This window comes from Microchirus variegatus (genome assembly GCF_963457635.1).
Source record: "Microchirus variegatus genome assembly, chromosome: 12".
Taxonomy (NCBI): Eukaryota; Metazoa; Chordata; class Actinopteri; order Pleuronectiformes; family Soleidae; genus Microchirus; species Microchirus variegatus.
This window is the reverse complement of record NC_139813.1, coordinates 15,489,497-15,503,575: the sequence shown is the minus strand read 5'-3', so window position 1 is coordinate 15,503,575 and position 14,079 is coordinate 15,489,497. Positions and strand designations below refer to the sequence as shown.

General features: G+C 41.9%; 1 protein-coding gene across 1 annotated transcript; it reads left to right on the top strand.

Moving 5' to 3' along the window:
• Window positions 1–273: 273 nt before the first annotated feature.
• On the top strand, window positions 274–6,971 carry myb (v-myb avian myeloblastosis viral oncogene homolog; the record flags this gene model as incomplete). Its single annotated transcript, XM_083898977.1, has 16 exons — window positions 274–296; window positions 2,179–2,296; window positions 2,448–2,519; window positions 2,641–2,733; window positions 3,513–3,733; window positions 3,838–4,066; window positions 4,162–4,230; window positions 4,331–4,435; window positions 4,768–5,061; window positions 5,171–5,287; window positions 5,543–5,655; window positions 5,755–5,869; window positions 5,964–6,059; window positions 6,224–6,322; window positions 6,451–6,534; window positions 6,861–6,971. 16 exons carry the CDS (start codon window positions 274–276, stop codon window positions 6,969–6,971), a joined length of 1,959 nt encoding a protein of 652 aa, XP_083755103.1.
• Between the last annotated feature and the right edge of the window lie 7,108 nt (window positions 6,972–14,079).

Genomic DNA, 14,079 nt, shown 5'->3' with positions numbered 1-14,079 from the left:
TCCTCATATGTGGAAAAGAATGCTGACTTTTCTAGTTTTTGTACCGTAAGAGTGATTTCAAACACATTCAGACGGGCCGTGAAGTACTCCACACAAGTTTTGAGCATGCGCAGTTCAGGAGCGCCAAATTTACCGGGATGCGAGGAGAGGAGGGAGGAGCTGGCGCAGGGGCTGCTGTAGTTTAAATTAATGTCAACCTGACTGCTCGCCGGGAGAACTAACTCAGAGCACAGAGCGAAAGTACCTGCGAGCTGCTGCACGAACCCTCTAAACATGGCACGGCGGCCGAGAAACAGGTGAGTCCACGCAGCTATGACTTCAACATTTCATCCATCCATGTGCGTCTTATTCTCCGTTACTCTTTTCTCCTCCTGTCCCTCTTCTGGTTACTATTGGACGGCTGCGCGAGCTTAAAGGGGGGGGGGGCTTTTATTTTATTATGATTATTGTTGACATGCAGTGTTATTTTTTAGTGTCTTGTGCTATTCCGCTCGTGTTTTGTGCTCCTTTTGTGTCGTTTTGTGTGAGCCGTTAACACTGAGTGGTTCTCGGTGTGGGTGTCTCGCTCGCTCGCTCGCGCGCTCATGACAGGTGGTCATCTGGCATGTGCGCTCCTCGCGCTGCTGCTGTCAGTGCGGGGAGAGACGGGCAGTGCTCACGCGCAATACACACACATACACACACGCGCGCGCGCGCGCATTAATAACTTTTGAATAACTATAGACGGCTGGACAGGCGCGTGCCACGCTGGACGCTGTACGGCGCGTGGACACTTGTTCTAATATGAGCCTGTAATAAACACAATAGCTGTCCACGCGAGCTCCCGCACAATTTTTACATTTAGTTTATGAAGTTTTTGGAAATATTTACATTACAGTTGTTGTTTTTTTGTTCATTATACTATTTCACTTTGTTTTGTTTTTTTGTTTATTAAACTTAATAAACATAGCATTAGCAGACACATCGATCATCATTATCTGACTTTGGTGAAGCTGAATGTTGCCGCAGCATCTGAAGAAGTGAAGCGCGCTCACTGTTGTGTGTGTGTGTGTTTGTGCGTGTAATGCGCGTGCACGTGTGCACTTGTCCTCAAGTGGAGGCTGCATTTTTTCTTTCTTTCTTTCTTTTTTCTTTTTTTTTTTTTCTTGGCACACAACAGTGAACCATCACTGTCTGCTTTAAAGGGAATCCATTGTCTTGATCCATCCTTCCCCGAAAAGCCTAGGGTTATTTGCATCAAGCTTGTGCTTCAAGTTTTTGTGTCCCCCCCCCTTGATTGTTAATATTGGTTATTAGTTCATTCCCAAGCTTTGGCGTAAATAACCTGAGGAAGAGTCCTCTGAACACATAACCACTCTGATGCTGTAAGATGCAGTTTTAAAGTTGATGATCATTTTCAGTATCATGTATTCATCATTTTATGTATGTATATATATATATATGTATATATATAGGTTTTTTTTGGTTTTAAGTATACATGAGTTGATTAAACAAAAAAAATGTGCGCAATGTTTCCTTTATATGGGCCTTGCTATGTTATCATACTCGATTAAAGAGTCAGAAATAGAGGAAGATGGTCCGTGCTCATGTGCAGTACACACAAACACACCTCAGTGGGGTTCCTGTTCACCTGTTGCACTGTTACCCTGCCTCGCTTCCACTTTGTGCATGCTCCACATTCTGATTGGTTAAAAAACACCTCTGCATGTGTGTGTGTGTGTGCGTGCGTGCACACGTGTGCGTGGCAAGGCTGTGCTGTACAATGCCAGTGCAGGTCTGAACACGTTAGGGTCATGCAATTATGATTGCATGTGCCATTCCCAGTATCTGTGGAAACTAAAAACACTGGAACCTGTTCATCCATACCCCCCCCTCCCTCCTCTCATTCTCTCTCTTCTTTTTTTTCTCTCTCTCTCTCACTCTCTCCCCTTGTGGGTGTCTTGGCTAAAAGCCCTGCACCCAAACCTTCAAGTATGACTGGTTCTCTCTGTGTTGACACCTGATGAGTTAAAGAGTGGGCTGAGTTCTTCATGCGCTCTGTAAAGAGATGATTAGGGAGCAGTTTGGAAATAGACGAGTACGTAATGTGCTATTATTTGTCCAACGCTGTTCTTTTTTCACACAGCCACCACCTCTTTATTTAAAAATGTTCTCCCCCCCCCCTTTCTCTGTGTGCAGTGTTTACAGTAGTGAAGAGGATGAGGAGGAGAACGAGATGTATGAACACGATTACGACGGATCACTAGCCAAGACGGGGAAACGCCACCTCGGCAAAACACGCTGGACACGAGAAGAGGTATGTAATATAAAGGCTCTCGCTTCACACGGTACAGTAGAAATGAATCATTTCAGAAAGAGAGTGACTCATGCAGACTGTTCTGCTGTGAAAGATCTTCATGTGTAAAATACTAATTGCAACACATGATTTTTTTCTCTGTCTTTCCCAGGATGAGAATTTGAAAAAACTCGTCGAGCTCCACGGATCGGACGACTGGAAACGAATCGCAAGCCTATTGACTGTGAGTAAAGTGTGCACACAACAAAAAGGGGCACGCACATAAACACCAGAAAACACAGGCTCGTGATATTTTGCACATAATCTCATAATAAATTAAATCCTCTGCTGTCTGACCTGATCAGAATCGTACAGATGTGCAGTGTCAGCACCGATGGCAAAAAGTGCTGAACCCAGAGCTCATCAAAGGACCGTGGACTAAAGAGGAGGACCAGAGGGTAAGAAAAGCATCTTTTAGAAAAGTCCACACACAAGTAAAACATAAAATATATGAATATCCACACTAGGGTACTGTAGCAGGAATGAAAGGATTACTATTATATTTACATGGAGAGCTATTACGGTGACCTTTAACACCTTATGAGTAACTTGACCACTCACAGGAAGCAGGCAATCAAGTCATTCAGGGTAAAAAAAAAAAAAAAAAGAAGAAAGAAACTATTTCTTTATGTTCCTGTGCGATTAAAGCAACTATTCTGAAGCAACTGCTTTGCCTCTGTTGCACATTTTATTTCCCAAAGAAAATGCGATGTTACTCAACCAGAAACCTGTTTAGTCTGATGCCACCTGAGCAGTATTTATTGAGCGTGAGTCCTAAGGAGTTATATTCCCTCCCAGACGCCGCTGTAATGATTAGCGGAGTGGCTAACGTTCCACTGGAAACTCCCTCAGTGCTCACCAGCAGGTGTTCTCACTCACCTCCTCAGAGCTGAAAGATAAAGAAAAGAAGGAAGGAGGGAGGACAGGAGGGAAGGAGAGGGGAAGTGTTTCAGGATACAAGATATGAGTGTCTTAGATTTTTGTGGAGAACTAACTAAGTTTCTCTCTTATTCTCTACCTCCCATTCACCTTTCACATCTCTACCTTCTTTGTCTCTACTTCTCCCTCTCCTCCCTGTTATTGCTCCTTCCTTCCTCTTTCCTCATGCCCCTCCACCACGATCAACTTCTCTTCCCTTTCGACTCTTGCTTTTCCCCTTTTTTTTCGCCCGCTCCAGGTGATCGAGTTGGTGCAGAAGTATGGCGCCAAGCGCTGGTCGGTGATCGCCAAGCACCTGAAGGGACGGATCGGCAAGCAGTGCCGCGAGCGCTGGCACAACCACCTGAACCCAGAGGTGAAGAAGACCTCGTGGACTGAGGAGGAGGACAGGATCATCTATCAGGCGCACGAGAAGCTGGGCAATCGCTGGGCCGAAATTGCAAAGCTGCTCCCTGGAAGGTGAGGCGGAGATTGAAATAATAACAAAAAAAAAATCACTGAGCCCTTGTTGTTTGGTGGCGGCGGCGCAATGTATTTACTCTTGTGTCCTTCACGACGCGCAGGACCGACAACGCTATCAAGAACCACTGGAACTCCACCATGAGGCGAAAGGTGGAGCAGGAGGGCTACCTTCAGAGCGCGGCCAAGAACGGCAACTCCTCGCTCTCCATCAACCACGGCTACGTCAAGACCAGCAGTCACATCATGGGCTTCCCCAGTCACTCGCCCAGTCAAGCGCAGCTGCCCCCACTGTCGCCGCACAACTACAGCTACATCTCCAACACACACAGGGTAAGTGCGAAAGACGCTGACTGAAAACATGACCGACTGTGCGGCTGTAGAAGATTCACTGATCTGACGTGAACTTGTTTGTTGGCTCATAACAGGTGCCCTTCCCCATGGCGTTGCATCTGAACATCCTGAACATTCCCCAGCGTGGGACCGCTGCTATACAGGTAAAAGCAAAGTCCTCTCTATCAAATGGTTCCCTGTGTGTAAGACGAGAAGATGGATCGTTTTCATTAAAAACCCGCTTCCTGCTCTCGTCCTTTTTAGAGACACTATAGTGAGGAAGACCCCGAGAAGGAACAGAGGGTGAAGGAGATCGAACTGTTGCTCATGTCAACGGAAAATGAACTAAGAGGACAGCCATCACTACCAGTGAGTCCTCTGCATGTGTGTGTGTGTGTGTGTGTGTGTGTGTGTGTGTGCAAAGTATGACAGCCTAGTTTATGTGCAGTTGACCCTGGTTTGTGAGGACAGTGGTTAGACATGTGTTGGTGTGAACAAGGAGGAGGAGGAGGAAACATCTGGGGGGTCTGTTTCTGCAAAAGTGATGAAACAGGACCTTATCACCACTTGTGTGCATGTGCACGACCCCTTGTGCAACCTTCCACTCAACACTTTTGTCACCCTTTACATTAGAGTTCCCTTTCTTGCACTTGTTCACTTTTTTTTTTTAACACGCATCCTTTTTTTTTTCTCTCCTCCAGATGAATTTGCCATATCCGAGCTGGGCCAGCCAAAGCCCTTTGACCAGCAGCTCGGAGGGTGTGGCCATGTTGTTCCCTCCTCACCAGGAAACGGCCCCCACGCTGCCCCTGGACCAGAGCTGCCTACCAGTGGGGAGCGCCTCTGCTGCACGTGCTCACAGCAACAACCACAACAACAGCAACAACAACAATAACAACAACAACAACAGCAGCAGCAACCGTCATCATCACAGCAGCTCGACGTTCTCAACTACTATGCCAGAGTTTATGGAATCCATGGAAGTCATCGATTCAGTGAGTACCTGCTTTGTGTTGTGTATTACACAGACCCCCATCTCAAAAACATTAGCATAGCAATTTAGCGAAAGGGCCCTGATCCCCTATTTTCCCGCCCTTTCCTCAGAGCGCTCACAGAACACACAGGCTCTCGCCCAATCACGTTCACGGAGCATGGGCCGCTTTCGTCTGCTCAACTCCCAAGCCTTCGCCAGTCAGAAACCTCCCCTTTTCACCCTCACAGGTAGTTAAAGTAGTGTAGTGTGATAACGATCCATTCAATCACCCCCCCCCCCGCCCATTCAAAAACCATCTGATGATAATCAAACAGCAAATCATTCAGTAGAAGACGTTCTACTTTCCTCTCCATCTCTGTCGTTTAGGACTGTCTGTGTGTGCGTCGCATGATCGTGCCAAATTCATCTAATCCATCTAAAATGTTCAAACCTGTCAAACCTCTTCCATTAATCGCTTTGTTGTTGTTGTTTTTGTTTCACAGTTTCTCAGCCAGTCAATGAGCCCAGAACACTCCGACAACGACAGTTTACCAATGAACTCCCCCGTGGACACCAAGCCTCTGATCGACGTCAAGCCGCACAAAGAGAATGACATGTAAGTCGTTTTTGTCCTTTACTGGTTTTACACTATAATGCAGATTTCTTGTTTTTATTTTAAATTTTTTTAACATCTCTCTTCTCCTCCTCCTCTCAGGTTCAGAACTCCAAACATTTGCCGTTCAATCCTGGAGTCGTCGCCCCAGACGCCGACGCCTTTCAGATCGGTTCTGGCCCTGCAGGAAGCCAAGTATGGACCGCTCAAACTACAGGTAAGAGAAACTTTTTAAATGAGTCGCTTAAACATTGCTGTCCATATTTTGCCTGAGACTCACTCTGGGCTTCGTGTGTGTCTCTCTTTTGCAGAACATTCCTCTGGAGCAGCAGATGGTCCACTCCATCAAGCAGGAGCCGATCGAGTGCGCCATCGAGCAGCCTCCTCTGAAGAAAATCAAACAGGAGGTACGTCCTCGTCGTTCGATAAAAGCGAAAGAAAAGATAGTGGAAACGTTTGAATTTACTTTCAGTTTTTACGCTTATCGCGATGAGCCACGCAGGTTTCAGTTTTGCTTCGCGCTGTTTGTTAGCGAGACAGTAAGTGACCGCGATGTGTTCTGGGTCCTTAGGTGGAATCACCGTGCGAGAGGAGCCCGTGTATGCAGTGGGAAGCACAGGACCTTCACACGCAGCTCTTCTCCCCCAACGGCCCTGCACAAGAAGTGCCTGTAAGCTCTCTCTCTTTGACTTAATAACCTTAAATATATAACACACACACATCCTTCACAACCTTCTGTGTACTTTAGCTTGGCTTGTGTTATTAACATGATTTTTTTTTTTTTGCATTTTCATTAAGGACCTTCTCACGAGCTCACTACTGAGCGACGACGGACACAAAACGTACCACCTCACCCACAGAGGCATGGGCAGCCCACTACAGGTATGTGCCGTACACCTCTCTGTACACTCTTAGAAATAAGGGTTCTACAAGGGTTCTTCTACGAGGGCTGAGGTTCTACCTGGAACCATTTCTGAAAAACCCTTTCCCAAAGAAAGGGTTCTTGGTTCCAGTAAGAACCATTTTGATCCAGAAAACCCCTTTCCTGAATAAAGGGTTTTAAAAGGGTTCCTGGTCCTCCTATGAGGATAAGCCGAAGAACCTTATATGGTTCTACTTTTATTTCTAAGATTTTTTGTATTTAAACGATGGATATATACGTTTATAAAATGTGAAAACTCATCTTCTTCCTCTCCTCTCGTCAGCAGCTCAGTACCTGGGAGCAGACGACCTGCGGGAAAACGGAAGAGCACGCGTTGGCGTCGGAGCAGAGCCACAAATACATCAACACTTACCCCACACGGACACTGGTCATGTAGACGATAGACGCAGTGGGGAGGGACGGACAGAGGGACACGTGTCGGAACTGGAAACATCAACACTCAGTGCGCTGGACGCAGCGTGGCGGGTTTCATATTTGTTGTGGTACAACAGTTGGGAGAGGCTCTATGCCACTGGTGTTTTTACACTCACACTTGTTGGATTTCAACCAACCAAAGACTATACCTTTTTTTTTTTTATTGTTATTATTATTTTATATATCTTTTACATTGAATTTGCTTTGGGTTTTTTTTTTTTTTTTTTTATATATCATGTTTGTCCTGTCAATTTTGGTCTTATCATTGTATTATTCTCAATGTTGTATTATAAATGGGATATGGTGGCTATATAATTTGGGCTGTATTATTAATTCTGAATTTTGATATTAATATAAAGAACAAGTTGATTAATTTATTTCTTTTATGACTTTGTTGATGTTTTTTTTTTTTCACATTTACAATTGGCCAATGGAGCAGTGTTTTTAAGTTAAGTATTTAAGCCCTCTTAGCATTATCATATATCTAATGGCATATTAATGATTTCAAAACTGACCTCTGTTGCTTTGTTTGTTGTTAAAATGGATTGAATGGGTCTACTGAAAATTTCAAACGTTCGTGCCACCTTCGACTTTCGTACTGAACTTCTCAACAGTTGCGTCTCTCCTTCACAATCGTTACTATTCAACTACAAATTACCAAAGGAGAGGCCTTAGTATTAGTATTACCTTTTATTTATACATATTAATTATTAAATGATGACAATCAATAATGAGTTTCATGTCCGGTGCATGACTTATCATGTTACATTCTTTCATGTTTGACACCATGAGCTTTTACCCAGTGAAAGTAAGGACCAACCTGCACTTGAGTTTTATATTCTCCATAAAAAAAAAAAAAAGCAAGAGTACGAAACACTGATATTTTATATGATGCTACAAACAAAAGCCCAGTCGAAACTTTTGTATGGTTTTTGTGTTTTTTTTTTTTTCTAATTGTTTTGTACATTTTATTATTATTTCATATTCAATCAGCGTTTTGTTTTTTATACAGAGACTGCAGTAGCGCGTGTAAGACACTTAGCAGACGACCTGTTTTACCGTATTTGTTGATGCCTTGTTTTTATACTAGCTTTTTGAGCAAAAGTGATTTTATAAAAGCATTTTATACATGCCAAGTTTTTTTTTTTTCTTTTTTTCTACATCTCATTTTTTATACTTTTCTAAACTGCCTAGTAAATAAAGTGTGTTGTTTTATTACAGCTTTTTTTGTGCTCGGCGTCAATTCTCTTTTCAAAATAACAGTTGAGAGAAGTTGTGGTGGGAATTGGGAAAAAAAAAAAAAAAAAAAAAAACACAGCAAGAACACACACACAATGGGCCATTTACAGTAAATGCAAATCCACACATTTTTAAGCTGTATGCTTTTATTCATCAAAACGTGTACAAATAACCTGCAGTGGTTAAAGATACATGAGTCAATAGCGCTGTGCAGACACACTAATGTGCTCTGTTTGAAGTGAATGATCTGTTTGCTCTCTCACTCTCTCTCACTAATCTGTAGTATTCTAATTTTTATGAGTGGAACGTATCGCCCCTCACACGCACACCACATTCCCACGTATCTGCAATTACCATGTGTGTTTCTTAATAAGTAAAAGTCACTTTTTTTCTGTCTTCACTTCAGATGCAACTGTTAAAAACAAAATTACTTACTATTAAAACCCCCCCATTGTTGTGCTCACACATGTATGAGCCACACACACTCAGTCCCCGGAGGAGACTTTTGTTTTCCTGTGAGGCCACGAAAGCCAAGGGGGCCCAGACTCCAGAGTTATATTTACAACCCGGCCCCCCCCCCCCCCCATGGTCCCCCCCAGCAAACTGCACCCCCACCTCACACATATACCCCACCACATCGCCCTCAAACATGGGATTCTCGTCTCAAGTAGGGGTCTCAGAGGGACACATAAACAGAAATGATGTTCATCATTATAGACACAGCTTTCAGGAACTGTGACATGTGAGGAGGCAGGGAGGGAGGAAGGGGGGGGCAAACAAAAATAGTCTCCTTTTTTTTTTTTTTTTTTTTTTGCTTATTATTTTCACTCTGTATATAACTATATTCACATAAAACAACACAATATTGTCATGCAAACAAGCAGCAAAGACACGATAGCGAAGGTGAGACGAGGGATTCTTCAATTCAGACACTGTCTGAAGTTGTAGGATGTGTGGGTTGTGTGTGTGTGTGTGTGTGTGTGTGTGTGTGTGCGTGTCTTGTGGACAGAGGCCCACAGCAAGAAGCAGACTTTCACATTGGGAATTTCACCATCTTCTACTTACACCGAGAAGAAAAAAAAAAAGAAAAAGAAAAAACCCCCCAAACCCCACGAGATTCACAGACACCTGCTTCCACTGGGTAAGAAGGCAGCTGCCTGTGTGTGTGTGTGTGTGTGTGTGTGAAAGAGAGTGTGTGTGTGTGTGTGTGTGATCGTTTATTGGCAAAAACAATATATGGACCCAGATGAATATTTAAAGACACGTCAATGCATTAGATCTCTACTGTAAAGAGAGCTTTGAGGCCCATTAAGTGTCACATTAAGCACAATAGTAGAGTGCCATATGTTATCATTGGTACTTATTTCGCATTAAACACACAGTAAAAAGTGGTCAGAAATTGCTGTTATTTGTATTTTTATTAGTAGTAAACTGCAAAAGAGGAAGGTATCAGTGAGACAGGTTAAAATGTACTGTTTCCCTGAGAGATGATGTGATGCTGTTTCCTGATCCCTACATGGATTCTGGTCCAGCTGGTCAACGGCGCCATGGCAACAAGGATGTAAAGACTCTGCAGTGCAGTGAGATAAGTCAAAGATGAAGTGTGTAGGATTTCAGGATTTTTACCCTTTAGACTTTTATGTGACCCCTGCAACACTCGGACAACAGCAATTTTAATGATATTAAAAAAAATAAAAAATAAAATAAAAAAGTGATTTCTTGCTGTATAACAGACTCCAAATGTCACTTAAACACTGTTGTTGTTTTGGTTTTTTTTGTATATTATTATTCCATCCTCCTTTCCCTTTTCGAATCAAACACGTCTGTCGCAAGCAGATTGGCTCATAAATTCAGTTTGACGTGTCACAATAGATTTATAGCCGGATGTTGCAGAAGAAGTGGCGGGCTCCCGAAACGCGCGCGTGCATACTCAAAAACAAAAAAACAAAAAAAAAAACACTCAACCTCCATGCACTCACATGCTGGCCAGCGTGCTCTGGGCCTGCGTAGATTACTCTAGCCTGATTTCCTCATTCCCTTCGGGTGCTGTTGTGGTCACAGATACTCGGGCGAGAGCAGCCGCTCCCTGCTGGCAGCGGTCAGGTAAGAGGGCAGGGCTGAGCTGTCCGGGCCTGATAACTATACCCTACCCATCCATGAGGAGACCAGCAAAGAAGAAGATGAGCGCTCTATTATTCTGCACCAACAAACAAAAAAAAGTGCTGGAACCTGTGAAAAGTTATGTTTTTCGAGGGAGAAAGTACGTTTATTGACTGTGTTTGGGGAGCTTTAGTGTTTCATAGCAGCTACTTTTGCATTGTCACACACACAACACAGGGATAACCACACGTTTCAATCCCAGTGGAAAGGAGAGGAACGTAATTAATGAGGTATTTCATCATGTTTTAAAGTGTTTTATCACATTTTTTAAGATGCACTCAGCAGTGCTTCAGTTAAATCCCATTAACTTATCTTAAAATAGAGATAATTGGTTGTGATGAACATCTCCTGCAGGTGGATGCTGGGGTAGGAAAGATGTTTTTGGCAGAGTGTGAAACATTAGTAAAACTCTGCAGCTTGAGTCTATTTTTTCATGTTTGACATTAGCACATTAATATTTATATACTGCAATTACTTCTTGTGAACAACAAGCAGGTGCAGAACCTTGTTGAGCAGGGGCCTCAAACTCAAAATGACCTGTGAACTTCTAGTCTGGTCAGGAGGAGGGTGGTCAAGTGGAGAAAAAGGTCCAACTGTTTGGGAAAAATTACTGTTTATTGAGTAGAAATTCAAATTATATCTCAAAGTATTGTTTTTGATCTATAGTTCACAAAAAAATGAATCTGTAAATAATCAAAACAGACATAAATAAAATAGAATTAAAACCTTAAATCAGAATAACATGCACACAAATGTAATTTAAAAACACTACACAAGCTTTTACTAAATGAAATGTTGAGTTTCATAATGTGATGAATGTAACTGAATGTATTATTGTTATTATTATAAAAACTATTGATCACTGTAGGTCAGTTGGGTCAGCTTTTATTATAATATTAAAATAAGTATAGGGCCACAGGACATGACCGCTGTTCTCCATGCCTAAAAGTGTGTGTATACACTGGCAGTGCAGAGGCCTGTTTTTTTTTTTAAAGCAGTATAATTCACTTCTGAAACTTGTCATGGACACGTCTTTGTTGTTTCAGTGTGGCTGTCGCCTGTGTCTGTCATACAAATGAACCACTTCCTGTGTGCAGCATGGGAATGTCACTATCATCAATGTAGGGACCAAACAAAGATATGAATACACACAGACCATCCACAATAACTTGGTCCTGTATGAGTCTGGATCAATAAAAAAGTATGTCACCAATTAGTGAATAAAGGTTTTAAAAGGTTAAAAAAAAAAAGTGTTTTAACCCTTAGTGCTCAGGCGGCACAGCACCCATGGTAGTTTACCATGGGAATATACACAACTTCTTACTGTATGGACATCTTGGGGGTGTGTGTTTATAGGTCACATATTCAGGCTTTTAAAAATGCGTTTTTTTTTTATTTTCCGTCTCCCATTTTTGAGTGAGTTATGATTCATTTTTAGTAGTGATTTAAAGTAGCAATAATTGTGCAGAAGTCGCAAAAGTTCATTTCTTTTTGTTCATAAAAAAAAAGCAGAGTGAACTCTGAACTGTGACGTCGTTCCAAATGTCACAAATTCAATACAATTTTAAACATTTTGAGCCCTTATTGCTCATTCGGGTATATATATATATCTATATATATAATATATAGATATATATATATATATAGATTGCCTAGGCTGTGCTGAAAAAATATAAACACTCTTATATTGCACATATACATATTCTTATAGCCTCTGTGTATACTGCATATTTAACCCTAGCACACTATCGCTCAAATGCAAAACACCATCACTAACGCCGGGTGATTTTTACCCGAGATAAACATAAATATAACAAATAAATATAAATAAATACACCCAATAAAAAGTACTTGTCATCAAAATATATCAAAACATGACAATACATGACACATTTGAGTAGTGTTCATGTTCTTTTGTCATGTCTAACAAAATGAAAGAAAAGCATCATGAGGGGACCATATAAAAATGCTCCAAAATGACTGGAAAATAAGTAATTTGGGAACAAAATATTTCAAAAAAAAAATTAATAATAATAATGAAGATGAAAACTTGGTTGGTCATGAAAATCACATAAATGTATTTGCACCCGGCAATGGTGTTCTAGGATTCTAAGAGTCTATGAGCCTAAGACAGTGACATTGTCAACTTCTGTACACCAGAAACTGCGATTTGCTGGGATATTTCGCTATAGTACAATGATCATGAAGAGTTTGGAAGTTGTATTTACAAATTTATCTACACTGTAATTGTGTTTTTCTTCTTGTGTCCACGAAGAGTTGGAATAAAAATGGTTTAACACAGTTTTTCTGTTGTCAGTTGCAGGTATAGAGGTAAAGGTGCAAAAACCCCCGGCCCAGACTTTGTTTGCAGCCACGTGAGGACCACAACCCAGGGACAGGACAGTATGTTATAATACTCAACAATCGCTGACTCACAATCACACAATGCACATACATTCAGATCACTCAGATTGAGCAGATAGACATGTGTAAGACAGAAAACTGAGGGAGGGGAGATAAGAGAGTAAGAGTGGTCGAGAACATTGGGAGAGAGACACAGAGAGAGAAAGAGAGAGAGAGAGGGGAGGACTGTTAGAGCTGCTGCTGAGGTGATTAGACTGGTTTCAGATTTGGCTGCCATTCGTTTGGCCGTTTGTTTTGTTGTTTTTCACGACCAAAAAAAAAATGTATAGAGCAATGTGCCTGCTGCAGATAGGCCAAAACAATAACTGTAAACATTTCAAAAAAGTAGGTCACGGGCAGGAGAAGTAGTGCCAGCAGTGTCAAAGAGCAGGTGGGGGGGGGGGGAGTTGTTTTGGCCATTTGATTTGAGTCAAGCCAAGAGGATAATGAGCAATAACAAAAAAAGTATATGAAAAGAAAACACGCTCATCATGCACGAGTATAGTCACGCGTCAGTTCCCTTGACAGGACTGCAAATAATTTGGATGACTAATGAAAATAAGTCCAGCTTTATGGACATTTTTTTTAGTCAAAATCAGCGAGTTATGCACTGCAAACATACAGCATCAGCATAACACGTGATTTATGATATTATCCTGTAATCCACATATTCTTCTTCTTAACGGCTCATTCGGCCCAAATCTATGGTGTTTATATACATTTTTGAGAAAGTAAGATTTTGTGCTTCAAAAATGATTGTTTTCTTATGGTTAATACATTATCAGGGCAGGGTTGCTTGTGTATATTCTCTACACAAGCAATTTTTCTAATCCCCAAATCTGCATGTGTATGAGGACTCTGAGGAAACACATACAGTGCATGGCGGGGTTAGACCATGCAAATTGTTCGCGAACCCTGGTTGGGTCGGGTCTGTTTGAGCTGCTTAAGTCCTGGTTTATAAAATGTTATTCTTATAACTATTATAATAAGGACTGGAGAAAAATCTGTATTAAAAGGAATATATATATATATATATATACACGTATATATCACTTTTATGTCCAGGGAACATATGAAGAGCAAATGACAGGAAAGTAAATCAAATCCATTGACGCACGTGTCACAAGTTAAACAAGAGCGAATGTGAATCACCATAAACACATTCACAGAACGGAACACACACACACACACACACACACACACACACACACACACACACACACACACACACACACACACACACACACACACACACACACACATCCCTC